This window comes from Sander vitreus, chromosome 13 (genome assembly GCF_031162955.1).
Source record: "Sander vitreus isolate 19-12246 chromosome 13, sanVit1, whole genome shotgun sequence".
NCBI lineage: Eukaryota > Metazoa > Chordata > Actinopteri > Perciformes > Percidae > Sander > Sander vitreus.
Genome location: NC_135867.1, coordinates 25,312,511 through 25,325,750, shown reverse-complemented (window position 1 = coordinate 25,325,750; position 13,240 = coordinate 25,312,511). Strand labels below are relative to the sequence as shown.

Here is a 13,240-nt window from a genome sequence, read left to right as displayed (position 1 = left end):
ATGAAATTTTGTATGTATGAAATTAATTTTGTAACTTTTTTCAACATGCAATACTATGACTTTTGAATGGCTTTTTTTTGACATACTATGCTATTACTATTTTCAACTTACATTATTTAGTTGTACGGTGGCTTAGAGGTTAGCACTGCTCCACCAGCAGGTAGGCAGTGCTCTGACCCCTGGTTTCATCCCCAGTCCACCCTTGGCTACTATAGTATGACTTTTTTCGACATGCTATAATATGACTTTTTAGGCGTGCTATACCATGGCTTTTTTATCACTTTTTTAAGACATTCTATAGTATGACTTTTTTCGACATGCTATAATATGACTTTTTAGGCGTGCTATACCATGACTTCTTTCGACATGCTTTACAATGACTTTTTCATCACTTTTTTGACATACTATAATATGACTTTTTTGGACATGCTATACTATTAGTTTTTTCAACATACTATACTATGACTTTTTTATTACTTTTTTTCAACATACTATACTATGACTTTTTCATAATTTTTATCGATATACCATACTATGAATTTTATAACTTTTATCGACATACTATACTATGACTTTTTATTTCTATTTTCGACATGCTATACCATGACTTCTTTCGAAATACTATACTATGATTTTTCATCACTTTTTTAACATAATATGATATGACTTTTTTCGACATGTTATACTATGACTTTTTTATTAATTTTCTCAACATACTATATTATAACTTTTTATCATTTTTTTCGATGCTATAATTTTTTTTACTTTTTTGATATACTGTACTATGAATTTTGTATCACTATTTTCGACATCCTATCCTATGACTTCTTTCAACAAACTATACTATGACTTTTTCATCACTTTTTTGACATAGTATAAGATGACTTTTTTTTACATACTATACCATCACTTTTTATCACTATTTTCGACATGTGTACTATGACTTCTTTCGACATACTATACTATGACTTTTTCATAATTTTTATCGATATACCATACTATGAATTTTATAACTTTTATCGACATACTATACTATGACTATTTTATCACTTTTTTCGACATGCTATACTATGATTTTTCATCACTTTTTTGACATACTACAATATGACTTTTTTCGACATGTTATACTATGAGTTTTTTTGACATGCTATACTATGAGTTTTTTGATATACTATTCTATGACATTATTATTATTTTTTTTCGACATACTATACTATGAATTTTATAACTTTTTTCACCATATACTATGACTTTTTCATTACTTTTTTCAACATACTATACTATCACTTTTTTATCACTTTTTTCGACATACTATACTATGACTTTTTTGACATACTATACTAGGACTATTTTTTACATACTATACAATGACTTTTTAATCACTTTTTTTCAACATACTAAACTAAGACTTTTTTTGACTTTTTTCGACATACTATACTATGACTTTTTCTAACAATTTTTCCAACATACTATGCTATGAGTTTTTTCGATATAATATACTATGACTTATATATAATTTTTTTCGACATACTACACTATGCTTCTTTCGACATGCTATAATATTACTTTTTCTCACTTTTTATGACATACTATACTATGACATTTTATCACTTTTTTTTGACATACTGTTATGACTTTTTCCAACATGCTATACTCTGACTTTTTTAGAAATGCTATAGTATGAGTTTTTTCGACACGATTTGCAGGGGATAGGGGTATCAATGGGATTTTGAGCTTCTATGTATGTCCTATTTACCCACTGAACTGTCGTTATTCAACTATGACAAGGTAAAATCGGTTTTGTATTCTATCACACCTTTAAAGCCAAAAATTAATTTAGCGTTAGCTTTTCAAAAAACCTTTAAATATTCCACATCTTTTTTACATTAGTGGTGTTATTCAACTTTTCAATAATATTCAAACTAATTAAAACCATTCCACTTTTCCAACTATTCTTATTATGTCACCTTCTTCTCACTCAGTTAAGTTAGCAATCCAGTATAGCTTTACCAAACTTTTCAGCATTCATGTGCATTTTCTGCAGGAAATGCAGTTTCTAGTTAAATTATTGACAGGAGGTCTTCTGGGATTTCTTCTAGATCTGATTTAGTAATCTCTACAGTGAAGTACAGCAGCGAGGACATTGTCAGTCTAGAGAAACTATCCTGAGCCTGAGAGTTAGCAGAAGAGCTGACAAACTACAGCAACTCAGCTTTGTACTGCTCTGAGATGTTTTTTTACACTCTTTGCAAAATGTTCACACTAAAATGTTCTTGTGACTGTTACATTCTTGCAGGAAAACATTTCCTGCTGGAGTTACTCAGAATTCATAACCAATTAGTCAAGAACAAGACACCTTTGTGCAACGGATCAATTTAGACGTCTATCTGAAGACAATTAGTCGGATAGTCGTTCTTTGACTATGACTTCCCAAGGTCCTCCTGGATGCTTTGAGACCTAAGATGTGACAGTTGGTGACTTAAAAGTATCATAGGCACAAGCTACTTTGTTAAAAAAAAAACAGACTTAAAATCCAGTAGACAATACACTGGATGTTGTAAAAAGGATTATGTGAACGTCAGAATGATAATATTCAGCACACTGTAATAAATTGCTGTAAAAATGCAGTCACATTCTAACAGTAAAGTACCATTTTTATTAAAAAAGTACTGTACATTTTAATGCTACAACATTGAACATCAACAGTACACTACTGTAAGATCCAATGGCATTATTGAGTATTTTCATTTTACCAGAAGTAATGGGACAGAAGCCGCATGCAACCAAGGACATCATATCCTGTATGATATTGTTCATCCTCCTTTCTGGAATCAAACAGGTCAGTAATATCATGGTGAGAAAATAAAATGATATTTGGGCATCCCGATACCCAATTTGTGGCTTTGGTTAAAAGTTTGCTCACATTGAATTGGTATAATCATGGCAATCTGGCAGGCACAAGAGAGCAATTTCAAAAAAGATGTCTTCAGCAGTTAGAATATTTGAAACATTTCTGCAGGACTGCTTTCCCTTGAGAAGATTCAGCAAGTTAAGACTGATGTTATACTAGCCTAATAATTGCAAATAAACTACCAGTGTGGAAGACATTTTCTTTTTTTGTTAGTTGGCTAATTAAAGTAACCTGTGGTGTTGTACTTTCAGCCTTGCATCTGCGTAAAGACCCATTTCAGTCAGTGAATCTGGAGCTGCTGGAAGGTAAAGTTGTTTGTGTTCCCTTTAATACCTATTACTAATATCTAATACATAGCTTGTTATCAACCTCTGTTTTAGATGTAAGTTAAGTTAAATGTTAGTTAAGTGAAAAGAAATGTACTGCTGAATGTTACAATATTTTTCTGTGATCATTATATGCACTCTCTGGTTCTCATGTTAGATACGATAATAGGGGATCATATGTCAGGGGGCCCAGCAAACCTTCATCACAGGGCCTGCTGCAGTGTTTTCACCACCTCGTGTATCTTCAACCTACAATATCAAGTTGAGGTGACTCAGACACAGGAATAGGCCTGGAAGCCCCATGGAATAGTTTTCCGTAATGGGATATCACCACTTTTGAAAAATATATACCAGGTCTGTGTTTCATCCATTCATTTAATTATTTGATTTAATGTTAGAAAACAGAAGAATGAGTTCATTGCAAGTTCAAGGCCAGTTCAGCTAAATAATCCAAAATACGTATGCAACCTTTTGTTTGACTTTAAAAAAAAAACGATCATAGTAGATGTTAATAAATCCATTTTATTATGATCTACTTCACATGCTGCACATAGTGTGTACAGAGTAATGGACAATAGCACTCATTTCAATCACATCCACCAACTGGAACAATTTGGTAGTAAATCAACTTGCACTCCTTTACAATGTTTTTATTTATTTCTGTGTGTGTGTGTGTGTGTGTGTGTGTGTGTGTGTATGTTACTGTGTAAGCTTGCATGCATAATTGTGTGTGCTTGTACAGTTAACAAGTATGAGCCAACTGAACAGTGATTGTTAAAATCACGTTGGAACAAGAACAAGGAAAGAGACACGATTGGAATCAAATCACAAGCACAACATCTACAGTCTCTAGAAAGCTGACAGCTCAGAGAGGTTCATGTCATCAGGTGAACAGTAGTGATGGAGGGGAGACCCAATACAAATTAGACATTGATTTGATTTTAAAAGCATCAGTCATACGGTGTAAAAGCACTGGCAACTGTGTGGGATCATTTTACCCAGCCATAGGGAAATGCCATTAACGGAGCTCCAGTAGAGCTGCAATATCGTTTGATTATGACGCCTTGCTGTCAATGAAATCATGACCCCAGCAATCACAGCAATGCATGTGGCTTTATATTCCCCCTGAATTAAAGATAATCAGTTTTTGACAATTTATGAGAAGACTTTTAGTTTGCTGTTAACTTTACATGGGTAATTATACCCATGTAAACACTGATTGTGACATAAGAAAAACTATTACAACTTAAAGCTTTACTGCAAGTGTCATTGAAGTAAAAAACAGAAACTAAATATGCTAAATGATAGGACTGATTTAAATACATACAGTACACCCATCATTTGATAATGTATTCTTTTTGACTATATCATTATAAGTTAGTAATTACACACAGACTTTCACAAAGATACTATTTAGCTCCAGACCACCCCACCCCCCTACCCCTACCCTTCCTTTTCAGTTCATGACGGTGCAGTTTGATGACATGCAAGACCAGGCCCACATCAAGTGACGAGGCAGCTGACAGCGCCCGCTCTATGACTTCACATCCTGCTTCTTTTTCTGGAATTTCCTGAACTGCGACTGGATGGCGACAGCGGCCTTCTCCGTCTCCGGGTTTTCCATGTCGATGTCAAAGTCCTCAGGAAGGTTGTTCTTGTTCTTCTCATCTGAGGGGGGGGGGATTGATGTGTGTCAGCAGCTTTATAAATCTCCAGGAGTGAGAGTCCTAAACCTCATATTCATACTCCATCCATCCATCCATCCATCTACCTATCCATGCATTAGCTATTCATAGTAAATTGCTGCTAGTTCAACTACATTCACATTTGCGTAATGATATAGTAGGTAAATTACTTTTGGGCTGTTTTTAAATTAATTTAACCCATATTCAAACAGTATTTTTTTTTTATCAGAGAAGAGACTTCAAGGATAAGTTCTTTTACTCTTCCTTAATTTTGATAAATTATATTGTTCAGTTTAGACAATTATTTGACACTAAAACTCAGAAAACTCTTTGCCTAACTAAACAGAGGGTAAATTCTGGGAAGGGAAGCCTAGAAAAGAATATATTATTTCACATAAACATCACTGAACAAATAAATGGAGTCATAAAACATGCAGAGAAAATATGTTTCACTGGCAGTTTCTTTTCTCTGTTGCAGTTTTTAAAGAGTGAGCACATTCATATCAGACTTAAAGGTCCTATGACATGCTGCTTTTTGGATGCTTTTATGCCTTAGTGGTCCCCTAATACTGTATCTGAAGTCTCTTTTATATAGGCCTTAGTGGTCCCCTAATACTGTATCTGAAGTCTCTTTTATATAGGCCTCAGTGGTCCCCTAATACTGTATCTGAAGTCTCTTTATATAGACCTTAGTGGTCCCCTAATACTGTATCTGAAGTCTCTTTTATATAGGCCTTAGTGGTCCCCTAATACTGTATCTGAAGTCTCTTTTATATAGGCCTCAGTGGTCCCCTAATACTGTATCTGAAGTCTCTTTATATAGACCTTAGTGGTCCCCTAATACTGTATCTGAAGTCTCTTTTATATAGGCCTCAGTGGTCCCCTAATACTGTATCTGAAGTCTCTTTTATATAGGCCTCAGTGGTCCCCTAATACTGTATCTGAAGTCTCTTTTATATAGGCCTCAGTGGTCCCCTAATACTGTATCTGAAGTCTCTTTTATATAGACCTTAGTGGTCCCCTAATACTGTATCTGAAGTCTCTTCAGCCTTGTTGCAGAATTACAGCCACTAGAGCCAGTCCCACAATGACCAATTGACCAACTGCCACTTTGCTTGTTTGCAAGCCATGATGTCTCTCTCTTTCTCATGCGCAGGCCAAATTCTCTGGGCGGGCAAAGCAGAGAAAGGGGAGGTAACCTTTCCCCTTATGACATCATAAAGAGCAAGATTCCAGATCGGCCCATCTGAGCTTTCATTTTCTCAAAAGGCAGAGCAGGATACCCAGGGCTCGGTTTACACCCATCTCCATTTCTAGCCACTGGGGGACCATAGGCAGGCTGGGGGAACTCATATTAATGTTAAAAAACCTCATAAAGTGAAATTGTCATGCCATGGGACCTTTACATGTCTTTAGAGATGTCTGACATTCAATAAAAAGGACAGTCCAGAAGCCCACACATTGACAAACAAGGTGAACTGCTCTCCACAGTCTGACAGAGAACACAATGGTCTTTTATGACAGAAGACAAACTCCTCTTATCCTCCATTTATAAATAGCAGCAGACTAATAGTCAAACTCTTTCTTAAAGAGCCCCTATTATTCTCCTTTTCAGCACAATAGTTGTACTCTTGGGGTATACTAGAATAGGTTTGCATGCTTTGATGTTCAAAAATCATATTATGTTTCTCATACTGCCAATTGCTGCAGCTCCTCCAAATGAAACACTCTATCTGAGCTCTTAGCCCACCCTCCTGAAAAGCTCAGTCTTCTCTGATTGGTCAGCTGGCCCACTCTGTTGTGATTGGTCAACCAAATTCAAACAAGTCACTAGGTGGGCTGTGCTTGCTCAGGCAGCACCTATGGGCAGCACATATGAAAAACTGGGCTGGCTTTCTCAATCAATTACATCACTAATTGAGGATTTCCAAACAGGAATGTGGGCGAGGCTTTTCAGGCAGTTGAGAAAAAGTGCTGTCTGTGGGAGAGAAAACTCAATTTGGAGTGAAATGTGTTTTTTGTACTTTATACATCTATTACATACACAAACAACTATACAACACACTAAATGATGGGGGGGGGGAATCAAAAAAAGCTCTTTATTATTGATACTGTAGTGTATACCATCCTCCTGTGTGAAAAGAACAAGACATGCCTTGTTGAAAAGAGAAGAAAAAGATACGCTACTGATTCAAAGGTATCTCACAAAGACATCATATACAGCAAAGCCACATCCTCAGTGCTGAAGTAAATAGTGAGTGAAGACTGAAGCCAGCCAAGTCAGTGCTAACTGCTCAAACACCCAACATGCAGATTAAAAGTGAAAAGCTTCAATTTTGACATGTGACACAGTCAGTTGTTTATTCGAGCAACACAGTTGTCATGCAGTACAGTGCTCCGTACATGACTGTGCTGACCTGCTGTGCTCTAGCATAAACAAAGATTTTTCCAAACGGCACACTTACGTTTAGATGGAACCTTTTGTTGACCTTGGATGACACATGGCAATGAAAACAAATTCATATTTCATGATTGCAGAAGCCACACAAACCTCTCTGTCACACACACACACACACACACACACACACACACACACACACACACACACACACACACACACACACACACACATACACAAAATGACACCCGCTCCACAGGTTCAATGCGCTTTACTCCACAGAGAGCGTAGGTCTTTATAAGTCTGCACATCACAGTTTCAGTAATGTGTTTTGCTGCTGCATGAATGAATCACATTGCCACAATGAATGATGGCATTATTTCCCTAAGAGGTTTGGGAAAGGTCATGTTCAAATTGGTTCCTGTGAGACTTAGAGCAACCTAAGAGTATATGGACAATGATTGATGAAGGTCCGGTCTAAAGGATACTGAGCACCTAAACCACAAAAGGGTGACCTGTGAAGTCAAGCAATGACTATGGATACTGAACCACGGGCGTAGCACTAAATTCTGGGTCCTGTGGGAAGGCATTTTCTATTCATTTTAGCATATCTTTGGGCCCTCTTCACATGAGGGCCCTCAGGTACTCAGTCCCATTTCCAGCCCCAGTCTGACACCCCTGTACTAGTCTATATCCCTAATGTTCCACTTCCGGGATTGCTCCGTTGCCGCCGGAAATTCTGCTGGATGTCACTCTTTTCGGCCGGATGGCCGTCACCTTCCACTTTCTTTGTAGTGGAATATTAAACTCCGGTGGATTTGTGAGGACTATGGGAAATTTACATGTTATCAACAGGATAAATCCTATACTCACATCTCAACTACATAATTGTCTCAAAAGAAATGTCAAATTGTGTATAAATTTAATTTTCAGATCAGTGTAAATCCAGACAGCTAGCTAGACTATCTGTCCAATCTGAGTTTTCTGGTACACGACTAAAAAAACTTTTGAACGTACACACGTTCCACCAAAACAAGTTCCTTCCCGAGGTTATTTTACAGCAGCACCGTGGCTCCGTCCGGAGCTCAGCGCCACCCAAGACGATTGTAATTGGTTTAAAGAAATGCCAATAAACCAGAGCACGTTTTTCTCCCATCCCAGAATGCTGTGTGGACTAGCCAGACCCTCCTCCACAGCGCTGTGGAGGAAGGTCTGGCAAAGCGAGATTACCCCTGTACTGAACCACAGGTTAGACTCCAATATATTACAACACACAATGGAAAAGAAACATATTTATTCCCTTCAAAACTGTGAGCTGCTGTGTCTATAGAAAAAGTTATTATATTTATTATTATAATAAAGTTATTTATTTCCATACAGACAGGATGCCCTCTCAGTCAATCCCAACAGGTAACAAGAAAAGAAGCATCTTTCAATGGAAAGACTTAGAAAATGTTACTGGGACTCCTGTTCTCGTTCTCTTTTTAATAAATTCAAAAAGATACAATACAGGATATTACATAGGCAACACAGAACCCCTCATGAACAAAATGTATCCTAGTAGATATGATTTGTGTATTAAGTGTAAATTGACACCTGGAACTTACATGCATCATTTGCTTTTAGAGTTGATCAAATATAACTACGCTCTGGCCACACACAGCCAGGAGATTAGTAATGTTTTTAGTTTTTTTTATTAGATTTTAGATTTAAAATTTTTTAATTTATTTCTAGGTCCCTTCAAAACACAAATTTGTTACCCCTACCATTAGATACCCGGGGTTACCATGGTACAGCAGGAGCACACAAATAATTACACAAATATTAGTCAATTGTGAGTTGAAAAATCTAAAGCGTTACTGTTTCATTTTGAAGCACAATGTTTGTAATTTTACTGGGCCTGCATCTTCAGAGGAAACCTTGGACTCACGTAGATCTATCCTTTCTTTATAGCATGAAAGGCATACTGTTCTATGAAAAACCTCCTACTGTAACACAATGGTAGAGAGAAATGTAAAAGGCTCAGTTCCAAATTAAAAGGCAATGAATGGCAACAGCTATATGAATCTATCGGTGCCTCTGAGCTGGCCCAGTGAGCTGATGCAAAAAAGGAAGGGCGTACTACACTGGAGGGGTCCTGAAATTTCAGTGGATTTGCCTGTACACAATAGTATGCTATGTATGTTTAGTATGTTTACATGTGTGTAAAATGTATATATGTGTTTAACATCTTTACTGACAAGGGAATCATTTTTGTATGACCTTTTTTTTGCCCTCTCTCTTATATTTTATTGTGCCTGTGATGTTTAGTATTGTGATAATGTGTTGAGAATTGCAGAAGAAAATCAAATTATCTTGAAAAGTAGCTTTCCTAAACTGTACATTTGTTCGAGTGAATTGGAGTTCAGTAACTTTCCTAAACCAAAAACATAGGAAAGAGGTTCAAAGTGTGAAAATGTCAAATGAATGAAATTCCCACCTCTGTCAAATTCAATTAAGCTGCCTAAAATCCCTCCCGATCGCTGCCGGATGTTCCCCTGCGGACTGAGCCTGAGCTGCAATACACTTCATCATCATCCGAAAAGTTGGGACAGAAATCCATTTCAACACGGTGTCTTAACAGTGTTATCAGCAGCCGCAGAGAGAGACCAGGTGACATGTGGTCTCCAGGTACATAGAGCTGCTTTATGTGTAGAATGGGTCTGTGGAGCCATTTAGTGGGGAATGGGCTGCTATTAACCTGCTGCATCCATTGTGTTAGGAGAAGGTTGACGTCAAGGAGTGGAGGAGATTACATTCAGTGATTCCTCAGTGTATTGTATCATATGCCGCCATGAAACCTAATTTTGTGCAGACTGCAAAAAGCACTTAAAAGATACACAGTATCTGCTTGCATGGTTCAGACTTGGACAACCGGTAACACAACACAACCTGCTAAATGTACATTCATGACATACAACATTAAGCTTTTTTTTCTCCAAAGCACGGTTAACATCTGTTAATTCTGCAAGCCAGAGAGGAAATGTCAGACTAATTTACATGCGTCTCACCTGAGCTGAGGTCATGAAAAAACATGATTCCCTGCTCTGAGATTAATTAGAAACAGGCTTTTGTTCTAGCATACTTCAAGGATGACAGTTCTGCATTTAACATCATTTATGAATTTCAAAAGGATCCTACCAAGTACCGCAAGCCCAATTTTTCGGTTTATAGCTTAAGGGAGTTGGATTACATTATTATGCCAACAATAAGTATGCAAAGTAGGTCTCTGTCCTGTGAATTGTTACCATGGTAGAGGAAACCTATCTATCGCCATAACCCCTGTAGTATATGATGTTTCTTATGCAAAAGCACAACAGAGATATTGAAATCAACTTCTCTGTCAAATTCTCTCAGATCTTAATATGATATGCAATACATTTGAGGATGTTAAGACATTTTAGAAAAAATAAGTGTGATAGGTATACTGATTGAACAAACTGAACAAATGTATTGTTCGCAGGATAAGCCCCTTGAGATGCAACATCTCTGTTTCAACAGGGTCCTGATTGCATCTTACCAACTATTAGGAGGTGCACACTGCACACAAAACACAGTAACGAAGAAGAAAAGAAAAAAAGAGCAATTACAAAATAATTTGCACAACATTAATTCATAATTACAAATGTAAACATTATAAGCAAAGAAATAGAGCAGTGTTTTTTTCTTCTTCATACCAGTTTATGTCGGGACAGATAGTCAAAGTGGTTTAGACTCAAACTTCTTCTCATTAAGAGGAAGCTTTTTGGCATGAAACCATGTCTGACTGATGTATACATAATTGTGTCATCTGCAAACAGATGAAAACTACAATCATAGCTGACTGATTAAAGATCACGTGAATTAATACAATAAATGTGATTTGTGATTTGCCCCTGGCAGACTCCTTTCTTTCTGTTAACAAATGCATGCATTTTAACTTTACACATTTTTCACTTTTTTTTAATTATACTAATAATACATAAAAGTAAAGTCAGACAACACTCCAGGTCACATTTACATTTACTTGTTGATTAGGTTCTATATTTAAATCTATTTCCTTAATTAACTATGTTATTCAAATTAAAATCAGAGGAACTGTAGAATTAGAGTTGTGATTTGACCTTTATTAATATTGATATAATATAACTGAGCTGTCCATTCTAGTTTGTGCTTTTCATTCAAACAAGAGCACATTAGTAACATTCTGTATTTCTGCATGGCTGTACTTTTCAGACTGAACATGAAATACCTTGGCCAGCAGATGGTTTGCTGTTTCCAGTCATTGCTCCAGATGCTTGTCTCTGCAAAGCAAACAGAGAAAAACATAATCATACTTTTTTTTTTTTAAGGATGACTAAAGAACACCCTGTGTCAAAAGTGGAATACTACAAACTTTCTCCCTTTCAGATTTTGTTAATTTCTATTTATTCTACAAACTGATTATTTGCAGTACAAGTTAAACATTTATATTCCAAGATCTTTGTTGATAAAGGTTTAACACGTCTTATGTTGCCGACAAAGAGAGCATCCTAAAGTTATCGTCAGACTAAAGCCAGTCACACTGAACATGTTGCCTCTGCTCTGTATGAGGGGAGCTGGAATGAGACGTGGAGGTTTCTGCTGGAAAGGCACGCTCACTCTGTCGGCTCTAACAGCTTCTGACTGTTCTCCCCTGACAGGCTGGTGCTGCTCTGCAACATTACAAGATGCACTCAGCTTCCACTACCGTGTGTGTGCGAGAAGGTTTGCTGCAGATGCATCATTTAGATTTGAACATGTTCCAATTATTTACTTAACATCCTGTTTTTTTACAAAGACCCATGTGTTATCAACGTAAGAGCATAATTCATACAGGTAAGTGTTGTGGGTGTGATTTGATTTAGAGCACATTATATTTCGCAAATTCATCTGCCCCAAACCAAATTATTAAACCGGTGCCTTCAATGAACTTCAAATGCCAAAGCAGTGTTTATGTATGTGAGTCAAGTGGGAACAAAGCAAAATAAAACTGGCAAAAGAAACCCAACACCTTCCTCCTATGTCCCCGTGTGCCATCACGAGAGCCAGCGGAAGAGGAACTTGTTGTTTGGCAGCGTGGCCATCTGTCTTTTCTGTTTACACGCAGAATTCAAAGGGAGTCAATGCCGCTGGGATTCCCAGCACCACGCTCACTCACTCTCATCTGCTTGATTATGCTGAGGTATTCAGCGGGGCAGGAGCGGTGCCACACAGTGATGGCGCCATACATCACACCTCCACCCACCAGGACGCAAGAGTCCAGGCGTCAGGGAGCAGGGCAACAGTGTTTGAGTGATTGTCACGGTGTGCAGTTGAAAGATGCAGTACATTGTTGAGAAATGAAGACAAATACACTATAAGCTGAAATCAAAAACCAGCTGAAGCTCACAACTTTGTGTTTCTCGTTGCTGTCCTTGGACTCCATTTTCTTTTTCACATCTATTCTTTGGTTGTCTCGTTTTCTCTCTCTTGCTTTAGCCTTTAGCTTTAACTATCCCAACAATTAACTATAAAGAGATGGAGCATGGCTGTAGTGTAGACGCACCAACAAATACTGCATGAGAGGAGCTAATCCAAGTTCAAACATTTAGACTTCTTCCGTATTCAGCTCCAAATTTTTGTAGACTTCTTGAGAGGGCTAAAAAAATCTCCCTGATCACGCTAAGAGGAGGTGTTGTGCTATTTGTGTCGGTGGTTTGCTGGCTTGTGATAAAAGTATCCAGAGTACGATTATTTTTGTCTCTAACAGAGTCTGTATCGGTCATGCCACACTGTTACTTCAAACCTCAACAGTTGTGACTGGAAGACAACTATAAAGTGATCATATTATCATACAAACACTAAGGAAGTGAATCCTTTGCTGCTCGTCTTTTCTTCCTTT

The 13,240-nt window shown here is 37.3% G+C and overlaps 1 protein-coding gene across 1 annotated transcript; it reads right to left on the bottom strand.

The window, feature by feature from the left end:
- Positions 1 to 4,771: 4,771 nt before the first annotated feature.
- On the bottom strand, positions 4,772 to 12,589 carry pcp4a (Purkinje cell protein 4a). Its single transcript, XM_078265438.1, has 3 exons — positions 12,518 to 12,589; positions 11,591 to 11,642; positions 4,772 to 4,905 (listed from the first exon to the last, which is right to left on the bottom strand). Exons 1-3 carry the CDS (start codon positions 12,587 to 12,589, stop codon positions 4,772 to 4,774), a joined length of 258 nt encoding a protein of 85 aa, XP_078121564.1.
- Positions 12,590 to 13,240: the final 651 nt, after the last annotated feature.